The sequence below is a fragment of the Malurus melanocephalus genome, unplaced genomic scaffold, assembly GCF_030028575.1.
Source record: "Malurus melanocephalus ecotype Western Australia unplaced genomic scaffold, MMel_1.1 scaffold_1160, whole genome shotgun sequence".
NCBI classification, from domain to species: Eukaryota; Metazoa; Chordata; class Aves; order Passeriformes; family Maluridae; genus Malurus; species Malurus melanocephalus.
The window spans coordinates 34,982-53,963 of NW_026624392.1; the positions used below are offsets into that span (position 1 = coordinate 34,982).

The 18,982-nt window shown below is 52.0% G+C and overlaps 2 protein-coding genes across 2 annotated transcripts in view; both read right to left on the bottom strand.

Moving 5' to 3' along the window:
• MATN1 (matrilin 1) overlaps positions 1 to 2,644 on the bottom strand; it is a gene marked incomplete at its 3' end in the record, with an annotated part of 15,533 nt that extends 12,889 nt beyond the window's left edge. Inside the window, exon 1 of the mRNA XM_057387229.1 lies at positions 2,557 to 2,644. Within this exon, the coding sequence (XP_057243212.1) occupies positions 2,557 to 2,644 (88 nt within the window). The remainder of the gene's footprint in view (positions 1 to 2,556) is intronic.
• A 7,444-nt stretch (positions 2,645 to 10,088) lies between these two features.
• LAPTM5 (lysosomal protein transmembrane 5) overlaps positions 10,089 to 18,982 on the bottom strand; it is a 17,739-nt gene continuing 8,845 nt past the window's right edge. The window contains exons 3-8 of the mRNA XM_057387230.1: positions 18,615 to 18,619; positions 18,096 to 18,224; positions 15,931 to 16,053; positions 14,704 to 14,799; positions 12,286 to 12,378; positions 10,089 to 11,805 (exon numbers count right to left, since the gene is read on the bottom strand). Of these exons, the coding sequence (XP_057243213.1) occupies positions 11,731 to 11,805; positions 12,286 to 12,378; positions 14,704 to 14,799; positions 15,931 to 16,053; positions 18,096 to 18,224; positions 18,615 to 18,619 (521 nt within the window). The 3' untranslated portion in view covers positions 10,089 to 11,730. The remainder of the gene's footprint in view (positions 11,806 to 12,285; positions 12,379 to 14,703; positions 14,800 to 15,930; positions 16,054 to 18,095; positions 18,225 to 18,614; positions 18,620 to 18,982) is intronic.

An 18,982-nucleotide genomic window follows, 5' to 3' on the forward strand; every position in this document is an offset into this window, starting at 1 on the left:
TGAATATCCACGGTGAGAAGGAGATGCCATAAACAGGAGGCATCAGCAATGCAACCAGCTGAGGGATTGGTATTATTATKATGATTATTTTTTAAATTTCTCTTTTTCAAGCCATTTTCCGTCTTCATTTTCAGCCGTGGCCAAGCATAAAAACAGGCCTGGCATTTTTTATGGTTTCCTAAATGAATTGCCCCATTTTTCCAGCAGATCTATGGCATCCTGCTCTTTTTAATTTTCCCCTCTCATTTAGCCTGTCCCTGTCAGGGCACCGAGTGCTCTGTTAATATTTGATTTCTGCAGCCGGGGTCCTGCCATAAAGGAGATTTCTGTGGGCGGATTTTTAAATGGGAGCTTTTGGGCCAACAAATCTGCTCCAAATAACGGCATAAATATTGCAGCTGGTCCTCGGTGTGAAATCTAATGGAGCTCTCAGTGTTTGAGGCCGATAAAAATAAATACCCTGTGATGGATCCATAAAGGAAATAATCAGGTTTGYGTCCTGAGAGACAGCGAGTCTGAACTGGAGAGGGCTGGGAAGAGGAAGCGAGGCAGCGGTCACTTGGTCAGGAGCCCTAATTCCCACTAAAATCCCATCCAACCTTTTCCCATATGGATGAATTTCTTTCCGCCCCTCCCATAATTTGTTGTGGGGGAAGGAAAAGCTCCCTTGGAGATGATCCTGCAGCACGGGAAATCGCTTTTCCTGGGGTTGCTTGTGCCYGGTTTACAGGTGAGGAATGAGGGGCCAGGGAAAGGCTCAAAGCCTTGCACTTGTTTCCTCCAGAAATAAAACACAAATAAAACCCAAATCCCCCCTTTGTGCTGGTGGATCACCCCTAGATTTAGTGACAAACCAAGCAGGAAAAGTAATTTTATTTCCCTAAGAACAGCTGGAGCCAATAGACATTTTGAAGCTTATCAATTTTATTTATTTCTGCTCTGTGATTTTGCTCTAAATAACATTTTTAACCTCTGTTTATGAGAGTGGAGTCTATTTCAGGGAAGTGAGGAGTAAAGAAGGGATGTCAGATGCGAGCTTTTTGTGGTTTCAGCCACGGTGCCCAGCCAGGCTCTGCAGCGCAGGCAGTGGTGTCACATCACCAGGAGGTGACAGTGCCTGGTTTGATTGTCACCTTCACTCAGCACAGTTCAGTTAAAACTTGAATTGAACCAGAAATAAARTCTTCCTCTATTTTCACAAATGTCCACACTCGAATTACTCAGGAATAGCTGAATTCACGCCCTGATTCAGCAGGAAATCCCTCTCAGGATGTCTTTGCCATACCCACTGAAACAACAGGATTGAAAGGGATTTATTTTAGAGGGGACAGCTCCCAGCAGGGCTGAGCTTATTCCTTGCTCTGCCCCATTTCCTGACTGTGCACAGCAAAGAGAACCCTCCTCTCCCAAATTCCTGCGGGGAAAGGGGTCAATTTATCCCAAATCCCCCCTCCCTCAGCCCCAGGTGCCTCTGCAGTCACTGTCACATGTGCACAGCTCAGGCTGCCCGTGGCTGTGTAAGTGGCATCATCACCACCATCATCACCATCATCATTACCACCACCATTATCATCATCATCATCATCATTGCCACCACCATTATCATCATCATCATCATCATTACCACCACCATTATCATCATCATCATCATCATTACCACCACCATTATCATCATCATCATCATCATTGCCACCACCATTATCATCATCATCACCACCACCATTATCATCATCATCATCATCATCATCATCACCACCACCATTATCATCACCATCATCATTACCACCACCATTATCATCATCATCACCATCATCATCATCATTACAACCATTATCATCATTATCATCATCACCACCATCATATTCATCGTCATCACCATCACACCATCCCAACATCGTTAATTCCCAGAAGTTTGGCCTCAGAGCCAGGTTTGCCTCTCCTGCAGCGACTTCTCCAGGCTGCCTGGAGCCCCGGGAAGGGTGGAGATGCTTCTGAGGAGCAGCCCCTGCCTTCCCTGGGTATCCAGTACATCCCTGGCTGTCCAGCCCTATCCCGGGTGCCCATCCCGTCCCTGGCACCCGTTCCAGCTGGGATCGAGTCCGTGCAGGCTGCAGAGCAGGCAGCTCCCCGGGCTGCCCCGCTGCCCACAGGCAGAACAGGAGCGGGTGAAGAAACCCCAGGGAAAGTTCCGTTCCCATCCCGGGCTGGGCCGTCCTGCTCGGGAGGTGACCCGGGACAAACCGGGGGGTTTGGCCAACTACCGCTCTCAGCCAAAGCTGCCCTCCCGGAGCTGGGGGGGAGAGGGGAGGGAGAGGGGAGGCAGAGCAGAGCCCTTGTCCGCCCTGGGCCTCCTCCCGTCCCAGGGGTGACCCGGGGCCACCTCTGCTGTCCCCAGGAACGCGGCACACGCGTCCCAGCTCCAGGGTCCGCTGCTTTGGTGACCCGCTGGGCACATCTCCCATGTGGGCTCCCTCTCGCCCATCCCTCCCCAGCTCCAGGCAGGAGGCACGGACGGACGGACCCCCCGCTCCCCCAGCGCCCCCAGACCCCACTCACCGCGGGGCTGCGGCGGGGCCCCGCAGGCGCCGGGGCTGTGCAGGAGCAGCAGCAGCGAGAGCAGCGGGGCACAGGCGATGCTGGCCATGGCTGCGGGGCCGGAGCTGGCGCGGGGAGTGCGGGCACAGCCCTGGCCCGCCGTAATAACCGGCCCCTGGCCGGAGGCTCCGAGCCAGCCCCTGACGCGCCGGGGCCGGGGGGGCAGCGAGGGGAGCGGGACGGCAGCACGGAGCTGCCCCGGGGTGGGGAGGGGGCACGGCCAGCCCTGCCCTGCCCTGCCCTGCCGGCCCCCAGCCCCCCACAATGGCCCCATTGCTGCGGCGGGCAGCCCTGAAGGGCCCCGGAGCKGGGGAATGCGGGGATGGAACAGTGGGGCCAGTGAGAGCCGGGGAGGAGCCGTCAGTCAGCGGCCGCTGCCCGCAGAGCTCGGGGAGCGGAGGGGCTGGGGGGGACAGGAGAGRCAGGGAGGGGACAGGRGCAGGGTCACACCGGTCCCCTCAGYTCCCCASCCGTGCCRARGGMAGGGCTGGMSATCCCTGCGGGATCCGAGCCAGGGAGGGGACAGGAGCAGGGTCACACCGGTCCCCTCAGTCCCCCAGCYGTGCCAAGGGCAGRGSTGGCWATCCCKRYGGGATCCCTGCCCTGGGTGAGCGCTCAGAGCAGCAGCAGAGCAGAGGGACAGGAGAGCAGAGGGGCTGGGAGGTGCCAGGCTCGTGTCCTTCCTGCGGCAGAGCCAGGGAGGGGACAACACCGGTGTCACCGTCAGCCCCCACCGGTGCCGAGCCCAGGGCTGGAGATCCCTGCGGATCCCAGCAGAGAGGAGGGATGGGAGCAGAAGAAAGTTTGGGGGATACGGATGCACAGGCGGGATGCAGGAGAGCTTTCCTGCCCGGAGCAGGCGCTGCTCGGTGCGGCTGAGCCCCCGTGAGCCGGCGGGGAGGGCACAGAGGGCTCCGGAGCCCGAAAGAGGTGAACGGGACACGGGACGGACAAACGGCCCAGGGGTGGGGCTGGGGCCGGGGGCAGCGCTCAGCTCCACACACACGAGGGAGATGCCGCTCCTGCCACAAACCCCAACCATTTCCGTCACCCCCTCGAGCTGAGGGTGCTGCGAGCGAGGCGGAATCCGGTGTTTGCTTTGGGGAGGAGCACKGCGAGATTCGGCACCGGGGGCGGAGGAATGTAACGGCGCCTTYGTCACAAAGCAGAGAACCTTTCCCTTTTTTTACAGTTTCATACCGCTGCCGCCTGATTGAAGCTCTTCTCCTGTGACAGATCTCACAAAGCAGAGGATCTGTTTCYTTTTTTAACGGTTTCACACTGCTGTCACCTGATGAAAGCTCTTCCCTTGTGACAGATCAGGTTCTTTCCGCCCACCTTTTCCAGCAGCACATCCTTGGATCCCTCATCCGTGGAATCTGCCTTGTGTCAGTGCAGGGCCATGCAAAGCACCCGGAACTCAAAGCCCAGCTCCTCTTCCCTTACCCAGAGCCTCTGCTCCCTCCAAAAGCTCCTCAGCAGCCCGGGAGCTCCTGGGCAGAACGGCTCTTTGATGAGGGGAAAAAAGGACCTGTCCTTCCTGAAGCTGCCAGGCTCCTCTGAACTCTTCAGACTTTGAACATTCRAAGTGTTAATTAAAATACCAAAACCTGGCCCTGTTCTGATGCAAAATCAGCTTGGGTTTGTCCCACTGTCTTCCTGCAGCATCAATCCCAGACTTTCAGYCAGCTCCGGAGCCGACAGCTCTGGGAATGAAGAAGAAATGCTGCAGGTGAGGGATGGAGCCCTGCCTCGAATAAAGGGTGGCAGGGTTGGGATTATTCGGCCTGGAGAGGAGAAGCTTTGGTGTGACCCCACTGKGGCCTTGCAGTGCCTRAAGGAGCCAACAGAAAGATGGAAAAAGACTTTGGACAAGGGCTGGAGGGGCAGGACACAGGGAATGGCTTCCCAGTGCCAGAGGGCAGGGATGGATGGGATATTGGGAAGGGATTGTTCCCTGGGAGGRTGGGGAGGGGCTGGGRTGGAATTCCCAGAGCAGCTGTGGCTGCCCCTGGATCCCTTTGAGTGCCCAAGGCCAGGCTGGACATTGGGGCTGGGAGMACCTGGGACAGTGGGAGGGGTYCCTGCCATGGCAGGGATGGGATGGGATGGATTGGGATGGAATTTAAAGTCCCTCCCAACCCCTTCCAATCCTCTGTGAACACTTCCATGGATCTGTTTACAAAATCAGGGATTTGGGGGAGTGCAGACTCACAAATCCCTGATCTCCTCCATSGTTCACACACACAGAGCTCCCCAAATACATCAAACTGCCCCCACCCGTTTACGGGACTGTCAGGGCCCAGAATGGAATAAAGCCCCAAAATTTGGACGCAGTTGCCCTGGACCCATCTGTGCTGGGGTTTATCCGGTTTCYCCACCCTGCACACAAGGAGCCCTTGGTGCAGCAGCTCCTCCTGCCCTGAATGGGGATCATTCAGAGCCCGCCGTAAATGAGGCCTCTATGGCCGTCCTGGAGGAGAAAAGGTCGAGTTCCTCGGTGTCATTTCGCCCCTAATTAGCCGAAGGTAAACACATTTCAGATGGGTGTTTTAGCCGAAGATAAACACATTTCAGGTGGGTGTTTTAGCCGAAGATAAACACATTTCAGGTGGGTGTTTTAGCCAAAGCCAAACACGTTTCAGGTGGGTGTTTTCCCTCGCAGGGCTCGTGGCACTGTAGCAGCACGGAAGCCGCGGAAGGAGTGGGGCAGAGCCGCGCCRGGAGCTCTGGGGCCGCACTGATGTCCTGCGAAGGCAGCGTTTGTTCGGAAAATAGGAAATGTCGCCTCTCGCCGGGCTCCCGAGGAGCAGAACACCACACGCAGTATTTTGGGAGGAAAACATGGATTCCGAGCCCTTCCCTGCCTATCTGCAGTGTGAACACACAGCCCGTTAGTGCTGCTGCTGTGCCCTTCCGATGTCCTGGCATGGGTGGGGTCTGCCTCTCCTCCGACACCTCAAATCCACAGATTCCGACACCAAAAAACCAAATCCTCACTTTCTTCCACTGAGGGATGAGCAGGAGATCCAGGTCCCACCTCATGCTGGGCACTGGAGAGGTCACACCTGGAATTTTGGGGGCAGTTTTGGGTCACTCAGGACAAGAAGGACATTGAGGGGTTGGAGCATGTCCAGGGCAGGGAATGGAGCTGGGGAAGGGGCTGGAGGGCCTGGAGGGCCTGGAGCAGCTGGGAAAAAGGCTCAGCCTGGAGCAAAGGAAGATTGTGGGGGGGTAAGGCTCTGCTCCCAAGGAACAGGGATAGGAGGAGAGGGAACAGCCTCAAATTGCTCCAGGAATGGTTTTGTTTGGACATTTGGGAACATTTCCTCAGGGAAAGGATTGTAAAGCGTTGGGTCAGGGGGAATCAAGGAAGTAGTGGARTCCTCATCCCAGGAATGCTCCAGGAGTGTGTGGAGGTGACTCTTGGGGACACAGCCAGTTGTGGACATGGTGGGGCTGGGTGACACAAGGACTTGGTGATCCCAGAGATTTGTTGGGATTTTGTGATCCCAAGACTCCAACATGACCTGAGGAGCTGCAGTTTATCCTTCCCAGCATGGACAGCAGGAAACCCTCACCCTCTGCATGCAGGAAAAGCTTTGGGTTCACTTTCAGAGCTCTGTGAGATTCCCCAAATCCCTCACCATTTCCTCATTATTCTCCTTCAGATCCTCTGTTATCTTCCAGACMAATTTCCTGCTTTGCCAATTCTCCRTGACCAAACCCCGCTCTRCTGGATGCCTTCACCTTCAAATCACCAAATCTGCCCCAGCCTTGAGCCAGGAAAAGCAAAGCCCAGCTTAAGGACAAGTCCTGAAAGTGCTAAAATTCAAATGTTGAACCCAAATTAATGCTGGCAGAGGCGGTAACTCCTTGTTTATCAGCAGCCAAACAGCTCTGATGAAATAAATGAAATAAATGCAGATTTTTCTCCATCACAGCTCTTCCCAGGAACATTGATCAGCTGGAAAAAGCCAGGAAAGACAATATTTGATTTTCCATGGGAGAGGCAGTTTTTGTTTCAAGATGGCATTTCACTTGTGCTGTTTGTTCTGCTCAGATTTTAGTTTAAAATTTGATTTCAGCTTTCACTTTCCACATTTCCAGTGAGTACCTCCTGACTGCATTGAATATTTTGGTATAAATTTCACATTGCAGAGAGCCCAAACATTAAAATCAAAATGCAGCAGCCCTGGAGGCMCTGCCATGGAAATGACCCAGAAARTGGGAAGGTTTTCTGGGGGRAAAAAGGGAAATCAGGGCTCTGAGGATGTTTCCAAACGTCCAATGGAGCTCCAGCAGAAGGCAGGAYGAGGAAATCACCTCAAGCTGGGCCAGGAGAGGGTGTGAATGGATATTAAGGAAAATTTTGTCACAGACAGGGTTGTAAAATATTTTGGGGATGCCCAGGGCAGYGGTRGAGTCAAATCCCTGGAATTGCTAAAAAAAAWGTGTGRATTTGGCACTTTWGGACGTGGTTTAGTGCTGACCATGGACGGACTTGAGGATCTTAAAGGTGATTTCCAACCTTAACGATGCCATGAGTTAAYTACTGGATTTTTTTCTTTTATCAGGATCCCCGGACCATAAATTCTCCAGAAGGACCTGGAGGGTGCCTGAGTCCCTCTGAGGAGGCAGCACAGCAGGAGCAGGCTGGCAAGGGATGCACGGCCAAATCCACAGTTGTTCACTGCTGGTTTTCATTTCATTCCAAACAAACCCGTGAGCCGTAGTAAACACAGCCCTCCTGCCCTTCAGCCACCGGGAAACCCTGAGGTTTTCCAAAGCTCTCCGTGATTTTTGCCTGTTTCTGGCTCCCTTTGCTGCTCCAGGTGAGCGTTCCAAGCTGGATTTCCCGCTCTGGCTTTCTCACCCTCAGAGAAACAGTGACAAAAGCTCCACGTTTTGTATTAATAAATAAATAAATGAATTTTTGTGTTTCCCCTTATGGTGTTTCTGTTCTGGTTGGGTTCAGGGGTGCAGGCACCCCACCCCACCTTCTGCATCCCCGATTCCTGCCTTGGGAAGAGTGGAATTACGGCGGTGGGGACAGAGCCAAGCATCCAACCAATGCCTCAAACAGCTTCAGAAACAGCTCTGTGGGTTCTTCCAGCCACACAGAGCCAGAACCAGTCCCTGGGGCTGCTGGGGACAGAGCCAATCCTGCCCATGGCGGGGTCAGTGGTGCGCTTTGTGGGTCCCGCTAGTCCCTAGGCGATCACGCTGTGTTCGCCGCCTTCCCGTGTTCACGGCAGCCCCGGGGCTGGGCTGCCCCTCCTGGGCACGGCTCCTGCCTCCCCTCCTGGCCCCTGCTGGCCCTACTGGCTCCTGCCTCCCCTGCTGACCCCTGCCCTTCCATCTGCTCCTGGATTGCTCCACCTGCGCCATTCCTCCATTCCGGCCGTGCCCGGGAATCCCCGGGGTTGTTTCTGTGCGAGAAACAGCTTGAAAACCCTGCGAATTTTGGTGTCAGGAAACAGGGAAGGTCTGAAGGCGTCAGAGAGCAGCAAAGGAGGGACAAGGAGATGGGGAAGGGTCTGAGGAGCAGCTGAGGGCGCTTGGGATGTCCAGGTGGAGCAGAGAACTCTGGGGTCGGCGGCTCCTCCCGAGGGACAGCTCCGATCCCTGGGACAGGGACAGGGAAGGGCTGGAGCTGGGCCAGGGCAGGCTCAGGCTGGAGAGCAGGGAAAGGTTCTTCTGTCCCCAGAGGGTGCTGGCACTGCCCAGGCTCCCCAGGGAATGGTCCCGGYCCCGAGGCTGCCAGAGCTCCAGGAGCGTTGGGACAGCGCTGCCAGGGATGCACAGGGTGGGGTTTGGGGTTGGATCCACGATCCCGGTGGGTCACCCCGCTGCTGCAGCCCAGCCCCTCTCATTTCTCTGTGTGAGATACTCAGCTCAGTTATCAATTCTCAGCTCCATTTTCCCTGTCCATCACCAAACTCAGCTGGTTCCTCCCCTGTGCTGCCCAAACCCGAGCGTGGGGCAGTGCTGGGATCTCCATGTGAGCTGCTCCCAGCCCGGACTGACCCTCCCACCCATAAATCAGCTTGGAAAGGCAAACCCAGAATWACAGAGGGGTTTCAAAGGGTCTTTTATCAGTCCCAGACCCAGCATTGACCCAGCCCCCCATGGTGGGGTTCGTGAGCAGCCGGGGCCAGTTGGGCTCCGTTTGTGTTGGCCCCGTGCTGGGACATTTCACAAAACCAACCCCGCTTCCTGTCTCGAGCCCAGCCCCGGCTGCGAGCTCACAATAATTCCTTACATTTTATCGGGGCTGGGGTTTGGAGCCCRGCTCTCGCAGGGAATTCTGGAATTCTGCTGAACCCTGCAGAGAGAACTGCCCAGGCAGGAGAGGGGCTGGCTTTGGGGCCAGACTCAGTTAGACCAGACCCACACTGAAACCAGTCCCAGCTTGGCCACATTTTAACTACCCCAGCCCAATTATTGAAGTCAATTAAAGCACGAGGCTCAGAGGGGGAGGCTGACAGACCCTGCTGCAGTCACTCCACAGCCATGACTTTTCCCTGTTATCAGTGGGAATTGAATTGCAGGGAGACCCTGAACCCTTGGAAGGGATGGAGGAGGGGTATGACCTCCATTTAGTGGGATCCCATGAGGAACCCTCTGCTGGATCAAAAACCAGGGGAATTGCCAGCATTCCCCATTTGGGCAGCCCCGGTTAATGAGGTTTGGGTGGGGGGAGCCTGGTGGGATGTCCCAGAGCTGTCACCCCCCATCCCAGACTCAGATCAGGAATCCATTATCCCTTATCCCATCGGGTCAGGGRTATCCAGGGCAGGATGTGCTTTCCAAAGGGAATATCCATCCCGAGGCCTCCTCCAGGCCTGGAGCAGCCAAAGGGAGGAACGAGAGCAGCTCCTGATCCTCGTGGCCGTGACAGAAGTCTGAAAAGTTCTGCAGCCAGCTGGTCACTCATAATTCAAGATAGTTTTTGATCTCTCTGCAGAATGAAGCAGGAGGCTGGGCTGGACCTCAGTGCAGGAATCGGGGCTTTTCTGCAAGGGTTCCTGGTTGGATTTCGGATTGGCCTCTTGCTCTTTGGTCACAGTTCAACAGTCACCAGACATGGGGCAGAAAAATTATTTTCTCCTTAGAGGACTGGAGAGATTTGTGCTTTTGGGGGTGATTTCTGATTGTGTTTAACGGCACTGGAGCCACTGAGGCGTTCTTTGGGGCTCCTTTCCACACTCCAGGGGTGCTGCTGAGCATCCTGGTGCCCAGAACGAGGAGATGGAGCAGTAAAAAAGGGAATGATCATCCCTGGATGAGAAAATCAGCTTGAAAATACACAACCAGCATCATCTTCTTCATCCCCATTGCAGAAACGAACTTCCAGGGAAAAGAGCAGGGGTAGCAGCACATTTCTGATTCATGCTCTGCAAATATTCCACTGAAATTTGCAATTGAAGATTTCATTGAATTTGCAGCTGAATATTCCATTGAAATTTGCAGTTAAATATTCCATTGAAATTTGCAGTTAAATATATCAATTGAAATTTACTGTTAAATATTCCATTGAAATTTGCTGTTGAATATTCCATTGAATTTGTTGAATGTTCCATTGGTTTGTTCTGTTTCAGAGCAGATCACCCCCCAGGCTCTGATTCGAGCTGTGGATGAGCTCTGGAATGGTTACACCCGACCCAGACATGCCTTTTCCCTGCTGGGAATGTTGGAAAAGAGCAGGAAATGATCCGAAAAAGGGACAGCAGGTGCTGAATTCCATCAGTGACACCCACAGGGCCTGAGCTGTGCAGAGCCCCCAGCGGGGAGCAGGGCATGGATCCTTATCAGCGCTGATAAGGCAGATGGGGTAGAATTTTACAGGAAATCAGAACAGAAATATCAGCTTTACCTTTATGAGCAGCACAAACAGGAAATTACATCAGGCCAAGGTAAGAGAGCCATTTTTCGCTGATTTTTATAGAAATGAGATGATTTCTTCCTTCACTCGGCACCGCCCGCAGAAATCAGGCACAGAGTTTGGAAGCCATTAACAGGATTTTTTAAATTGGAATTTGTCTTTCAAGTCATGCTAAAAGCAGGAAAAATGCTCTGGCTTGGGTAGGAAATGGGAGAGCAGTGCTGGGGTGGGTATTCCAGGGCACTGCCAATTGTTACAAGGGTGGGAGCTGCAATTCCAGGGGATTCTGGCTGATCCCTTTGCTGTGGGAATTCTGGCTGATCCCTTGGAATTCTGGCTGATCCCTGGACTCTGGGAATTCTGGCTGATCCCTGGGTTCTGGGAATTCTGGCTGACCCCTGGGAATTCTGGCTGATCCCCCAGCTCTGGGAATTCTGGCTGATCCCTGAGAATTCTGGCTGACCCCTGGGAATTCTGGCTGACCCCCAGGCTCTGGGAATTCTGGTCAGCACAGCTCCAGGGCTGGGCTATCCCAGAGAAAATTCCTTCCCCGTTCTGCCCCCCATTCCACCCCTTGAAGGTCCCAGAGCTGCGTCACACCTGGGCCAGGTGACAAACAGCGCCTTGGTGGCACTGAGCCACCCCGGGCCAGCTCTGCAGCCCCTAATTCCAGGGATGGGATCCAGGGCCAGGGTCAGGAAATTGGGAATGGCAGCTTGGAAGTGCCAGGTGGGAGGTGCAGGAGCGGGATGAAGTTCCAGCGGTTCCCCAGCGGGATCCGGCAATGGCGGGGCTGGGATAAACAGGAAGGGCTCTGAGGGAGATCAGGGATGTGCTGGGATCAGGAATGTGGTGGGATCAGGAATGTGGTGAGATTGGGAATGTGGCAGGATTGGGAATATGGTGGGATCGGGAGTGTGGCGGGATCGGGAATGTGGCGGCACTGGGAATCAGGCAGGATTGGGATCCTGCTGATATCAGAAATGTGCTGGAAGCAGGAGTGTGGCGCAATTGGGAATGTGGCAGGATCGGGAATGTGGCGGGATCGGGAATGTGGCAGGATAGGGAATGTGGTGGGATCAGGAATGTGGCGGGATTGGGAATGTGGCAGCACTGGGAATCAGGCAGGATTGGGAACCTGCTGGGGTTGGGAATGTGCTGGCATCGAGAATGTCCAAGAATTGGGAATGTGGCAGGAGGGAAGCGGCAGCGGCGGCGCTCAGGGGTCACCTCCCCCCTGACAGGGCTCAGAGTGCCCCATAGGGAGGGGGGGAATCCTTGGAGGGCAATTCCAGGGCTTCCTCATAGGACGGCAGCACGGCCTGAAAGAGAGGAACAGCAGTTATGGGATCATGGGATTGGACCAGTGGTTATGGGGTTGCGGGATTGGATCAGTGGTTATGGGGTCACAGAGTCTGATCAGCAGTTATGGGGTTCACAGGATCTGATCAGTGGTTATGCATCATGGGATTGGATCAGTGGTTATGGGATCACAGAATCTGATCAGTAGTTGTGGGGTCACAGCGATTGGATCAGCAGTTATGGGATCACAGGGATTCCAGAGGATCYGTTCCCATTTATCTGCTGAGGCCTGACTCTCACCTTCCTCGCACATTGGCTTTGCAGACATTATACAGAAGTGAAATTATTATTTTTTTTTTAATTAATAGAATTAAAAACTGATTATCAGCCCCTGGATCTCTAAATTTGCAGGGTTGGGAATTCTCTCAGACCCAAAAACCAAGATTAGGATCACCAGTCCCAAGGATCCCTGTTCCYGGAGTAAATCAGTTTTTCCTCACCTTTTCCAGGGCTGGTGGCTCCACTTTCTCCTCCTCCCTCCTGCTGGCTCTGATGTAGCGAAAGCAGCTCAGGACACACTTGAACATGAAGGCCTGGAAAAGAGGGAAAGGGGATGGAAAAGGGCATTTTCCGATTGCACTGCAGGGCAAAAAGTCAAATTTCTCATTGCACTGCAGGTCCAAAAATTAAAATTTCCCATTGCACTGCAGGGCAAAAAGTCATATTTCCCATTGCAGTGTAGGGCAAAACAATCAAATTTCCCACTGTGCTTCAGGGCAAAAAAGTCACATTTCCCACTGCAGTGCAGGGCAAAAAGTCAAATTTCCCATTCACTGCAGGTCCAAAATGGCATTTYCCCATTTGCCACCAGCCTGGGGTTTTCTTGCCCGTTTCTCTAGAGGGAGAAATTTGGAACCATGATCCCAGGGTTTAAATCAGTGCATCCATCCTTCCCCAGGAAGGTGAAAATTCCATCAGTTCTGAACAATTTGGTGGGGCTGGGACTAGCAATCGAATAAATAGAAAGTGATTAACCAAAAACCCCATTAAATGTAACAATGGGAACCTCTGAGAGCCACCACAACACCCTGAGGTTGATCTGGGATCTGAGGTCATTTTTCAGAGCAGGTGACAGAGTCTGGGCACCTCAGGAAAGCACCAAAGGCACAACAGAGACCCCAAAAGTTCCCTTCCTTCAGCAAAASCCATCCTGCAACACTTCCACGTCCCTGCTTGGACCCCCTGGCACCTCCCGGAGTTATGGGATGCAATAAATGGGCTTTTCTGGGAAGAAGGGATCATTGAGGGGCTGTGGCASGGGGAAAGAAGCGGGGTCTGTGCAGCCTGCCCTATTAAATAAACATTTCCCCCGCTCTGAGCGGCCAGGAGGAGCCGTGCACCTCGTGTTTGTGTTGGCYCCACAATCCGCTCGGGAACATTTGGGATTTTCAGGGGACACAGGGAGTCACAGATCCCGAAGCTGAAGAGTGCAGGACAATGAGGGCACCGAGCCAAGGCAAAGAGAACAGGAATGAAACATCGGAGCTGGAAAAATCCACCTCGGAATTCCAGGGATGGGGAGGAAAATCCTGACTTTCAGCACCTTCAGGGAACAGTGCAAAACCCTTTCTGCTTCCAAAGCTCTTCACACGGAGAGCAAACACGGAGCTGCCATAAAACTGGATAAAAACCTCCACTCATCCGTGAAAAAAAACAAACCAGGAAATAAAAAAAACCCCCAACCATCATACAGCAAAGCAATGCATTCCCTGATTTTGGTTTTAAAATGAAATAAAAATCATACAACAAAGGAAGGCATTCCATGATGTTGGCTTCAAAATGAAATAAAAATCATAAAACAAAGGAACACATGCCCTGATTTTGACAAAAATTAAAATCATACAGCAAAGGAATGCATGCCCTGATTTTGGTTTTGAAATAAATTAAAATCACACAACAAAGCAATGCATTCCCTGATTATAATATTAAAATCAAATAAAAATCACACAACAAAGGAATGCACTCCATGATTTTGGTTTTATTWTCCCACCCCATCCCTCCTCTCAAAAACTCCAGCACAAAAAACTCATTTCAAGTCCAGCAGTTTTGTGGGTAAAGCTGTGGAAAATTTAAATTAACCCCTGTGCTGGGTCAGGGAGGTTTCTGCCAGCTGGGGCCCGGGGTTATCTCCACTCCCACTGCATATTCCATGCAAATATTCCAAGATATGTTCAARCCACGTCTGAGGTGCATCCACACAGAGCTCTCCCCTCCACACTGCCTTATCAGGCCCACCTGGAAGTCTCAGAATATAAAATATTTTCCAGCTCATGAGCAGTATTTTTGCTGTTGGGATTCACAGAATCTGCTCAAGAACCTGGGAAAATCTGCTTTTCTTTGTGGGGCTGAGAGCCCTCAGTGAAAAATCAGCTCTCTGACCCACTGAAGTAATAAAAAAGGATAAAAAACCTGACCCAGAGGAGCTTCCTGAGGCACCAGCAGGGTTCAGCAGCTCCTGGTTTTAATTAAAAACTTCAAAATAAAAWTTTTRATTTTGGGAWTATTGGTGTGGATAACCCTGCTCCCACCAGAGTGGACATGGCCCCTCACCCGAGTGCCAATCTCACCTGCTGCTCAATAATCTCATTTATTTTGSCCCATGACAGCAGAGGGCTTTGCTGTGTTTGTTTTTAGCCTTTTTATCCTTCTAAAGAGGAGAGGGCAGTGATGATTTTGGAGATTTTACTTTATAACTCACCTTTGCAGAGGTGTAAAGGCAGAAATTTGGGTATTAAACCCACACTGAGGAATAGCTCCAGGAGAGCCCAACGAGGCAGATTTGGGAGAGAATTAAAGCCAAATTTTCCCTGGGAAAATCAGGAAAATTCTGATTGCAGCCCCTCCCCAGAGGCTTTTACCTTGAAGAGCAGCACGGCGATGAAGGCGATGGTGAAGGTGAGCATCACCTTGGCCAGGTCCTCTGCGGGCAGCTGCTGCAGGGGCGGCACAGAGCCCTGGGAAAACGGGGAAAAATGGGGAAAAGAGAGGGGTCTGAGCCATAAATGGGGAAAGGGAAAGGTCTGAGCATAAATGGGGGAAAGGGAAATGTCTGAGCATAAATGGGGGAAAGGGAAATGTCTGAGCATAAATGGGGGAAAATGTCTGAGCCATAAATGGGGAAAAAGGGAAATGTCTGAGCCATAAATGGGGGAAAAGGGAAATGGTTTTGAGCATAAATGGGGGAAATGGAAATGTCTGAGCCATAAATGGGGAAAGGGAAATGTCTGAGCCATAAATGGGGAAAGGGAAATGTCTGAGCATAAATGGGGAAAGGGAAATGTCCGAGCCATAAATGGGGAAAAAGGGAAATGTCTGAACCATAAATGGGGAGAAGAGAGGGGTCTGAGCCATAAATGGGGAAAGGGAAATGTCTGAGCATAAATGGGGAAAGGGAAATGTCTGAGCATAAATGGGGGAAAGGGAAATGTCTGAGCCATAAATGGGGAGAAAGGGAAATGTCTGAGCATAAATGGGGGAAAGGGAAATTTCTGAGCATAAATGGGGAAAGGGAAATGTCTGAGCATAAATGGGGAAAGGGAGAAGGTCTGAGCCATAAATGGGGAAAGGGAAATGTCTGAGCCATAAATGGGGGAAAGGGAAATGTCTGAGCCATAAATGGGGGAAAGGGAAAGGGAGAAGGTCTGAGCCCCAAGTGGGGGAAAAGGGAGAAGGTCTCTGCTGTTAATGGGGGAGAGGGAGAAAGGAGAAAGTTTGAACCATAAATGGGGGAAAAAGAGAGAAGGTCTCAGCCCCAAACATTGTTTTCCTCCTGCTGCTCCAACTCCCTGTTGAAATGAGAATTAAGGGTTTAACTGTTGAATAAAGATGAAATCTGAGGCGTTCTCTGTGCAGGCAGCTCTGTCCRAATCTTTTTTCTCTGCAATTGCACCCATCAGGTTCCTCCAAGGGGAAAATGAGGGGTTTCTTTTAGGAACACGGGAGCTGTCAGCCAGGAGAACAGCGAAAACCTTTTTGTTGTTAATGTGAGCGGTTCTGGGTGTTCGAGAGGGCTCAGAGAAGCCTCACAGGCACAGAAGGGGATTGTTAGGAGTTGCCAGCAGGGAAAAGGAGCTGTTCAGACCTACCCCGGTGTCCGCAGGCCTCAGGCTGAGGTAGGAGGGCACCTCCATGTAGGAACTGCACAGGGTGAGGATGCTCAGGCAGAAATCCAACAACTGCAGAGCCAGCACCGGGACCTTGGAGCGGCCCTGCCAAGGGGGACAGAAATGGGGTTACAGGGACAGGAATGGGGTCACAGGGATAGGAACGGGGTTATAGGGACAGGAATGGGGTTATAGGGATGGGACCGGGGTCAGGGGGATGGGAATGGGATCACAGGGACGGGAACAGGGTCACAAGGATAGGACAGGAACGGAGTCACAGGGACAGGAATGGGGTCACAGGGACGGGAATGGGGTCACAGGGATGGGAATGGGGTCACAGGGATGGGAATGGGGTCACAGGGATGGGAACGGGATCACTGGGACAGGAATGGGGTCACAGGGACAGGAATGGGTTCACAGGGACAGGAATGGGTTCACAGGGACAGGAATGGGGTCACAGGGACGGGAATGGGGTCACAGGGATGGGAATGGGGTCACAGGGATGGGAATGGGGTCACAGGGACAGGAATGGGGTCACAGGGATGGGAATGGGGTCACAAGGACAGCACTTCCAATTCTTCACACCCTACACGGGGCCTGGGGTTGGTTCACACAGAGTCTAAGTCGCTAAATTCCCTTAAACTCAAACCAAATTTCATTTATTTGGGCAAAAATTGTGAGCAAACCATTTGTGGAGTTCAGCCAAGCTCCCCAGAGCCCTCTGGCTGGAGCAGGGATGATCCCAGCAAACCCCTCTGGTCAGGGACACACCCAGAGCCGCCTCCCCAAAGCTGGGACCAAATGACATTCCCAGGTGGGGGAATGAACGTGCCAACTGTGACAGGATCTGCTCCAGCCCCGAGGACTGCACCCTGTCTGCAGCCAGGAGAAACTCCCTCACTGCTGGAATCCAGGATCCCAAGGGTCTTCTCCATCCTAAAGGGCTCCTGACAAACCACAGCCCAAGGCAGTGATCCTTTATTCCATCCTAAAGGGCTCCTGACAAACCACAGCCCAAGGCAGTGATCCTTTATTCCATCCTATGGCATTCCCGACAAACCACAGCCCAAGGCAGTGATCCTTTATTCCATCCTATGGCATTCCCGACAAACCACAGCCCAAGGCAGTGATCCTTTATTCCATCCTAAAGCACTCCTGACAAACCACAGCCCAAGGCAGTGAACCTTCATTCCATCCTAAAGGACCCTAAAGCTCTTTTCCAACCTAAAGGATTCCCTGATAAACCACAGCCTAAGGTAATGACCCTTTATCACAACCCTATAGGATCCTAAAGGTCTTTTCAAACCTAAAGGATTCCATAAGAAGCCAAACCCAAGGCAGTCACCCTTCATTCCATATTAAATAATTCAATGAGGAACCACAGCCCAAGGTGATGATGCATAATTCCAACCTAAAAGATTCCTSACAAAMYACAGCCCCAGRTAATGAWCCTTTATTCCAAYCTAAAGGATCCTAAAGGTCTTCTCCAGCCTAAAGGATTCCATGAAGAACAGCAGCCCAAAGCAGTGACCTTTTATTCCRTYCTAAAGGATTCCATGAAGAACCACAGCCCAAGGTAATGCCCCTTTATTCCATCCTAAAAGATTCCTGACAAACCACAGCCCAAGGTAACGATCCTTTATTCCAACCTAAAGGATCCTAAAGGTCTTTTCCAACCCAGAGGATTCCACGAATAACAGCAGCCCAAGGTAACAACCCTTTATTCCATCCTGAAGAATTCCCTGACAAACCACAACCCCAGAAAAAGACCCTTTATATCAGCCTCCCAAGATCCTAAAGGTCTTTTCCAACCCAAAGGATTTCCTGACAAACCACAGCCCCAGGTAATGATCTTCCATTCCATCCTAAAGGACTCCATGAAGAGCCACAGCCCCAATAATGATCCTTTATTCCAACCTAAAGGATTCTATGAAGAACCATAGCTGAAAATAATGATCCTTCATTCCAACCTAAAGGATCCTAAAGCTCTTTTCCAACCCAAAGGATTCCCTGACAAACCATAACCCAATGTAACGATCCTTTATTCCAGCTCAGGGGATTCCATGACGAACAGTAATGACCCTTCACTCCAAACCTTCTCCTGCTCCAGGAAAGGCAGGGGACCCCCAGCAGGAGCTGTCACCCACCGTGTGGCCCAGGGAGGACACGGAGATGACCGCTGGCACACGGATGTAGGAGCTGAACATGGTCAGGAGGCTGAGGAGAAAATCAATGATCTGCAGGGCCAGGAAGGGAATCAGGAACCGCTCCTTCTTCTGAGGAGGAAAAGCAGAAATTCCCGTTATTTCCATTCCAAACAACACCTGGAAGGACCCAAATGGTGCTCTAAGAACAAACACTTCCCTGTAATTCCTGCAGCTGATCCATGGAAAGAAAGGTATCAACACTGATTTTTTTCACTCGTTTGGAATATTCCTGTGGTTTTTCACTCTGTGACATTGGCATTTGATCCTGTCAGAGTTTTCATCCCACTATCCCTTAAATTCACCTCTGCAGAGGGAGACTGGGGTTATTTGGGAGGTGTTGAGTGCTTAGACCTGCAGCACCAGCAGACTCCTGGGATTCCCACCCCAAGGCTGGCTCATCCCTCCCCCTGTGCTGGGAAATGAGTGCCCGGAGGAGCGGGGCAGTGACAGTCCTCTCACGGGACCTGACTTGCAACAGAGCAGGGAAATGAGGCAAGAAAACATTTCAAAATCATAACATCCCCTTTTCTTAATACCCAAAACAACCTGGATGGAAACRGTGCCCAGATTTGGTAAATCTGGATGTTTGAAGCTTTTCACAGGAGCCTGAGACTTCAAACCAGTCCCTCTACCCCTCTGGAACCAGGAGAGATTTTTACCTGCTTTTTTTTCCTATGTTATTCTGTGATTCTGGGGGGTGTTTATCTGTATGATTCTGGGCCTTTTTCTGCCTATTTTTCCCTGTGTGATTTGAGGGCTTTATCTGCATTGTTTCCTGTGTGATTCTGTGAATTTGGGGCCTTATCTGCCTTTTTTTTCCTGGGTGA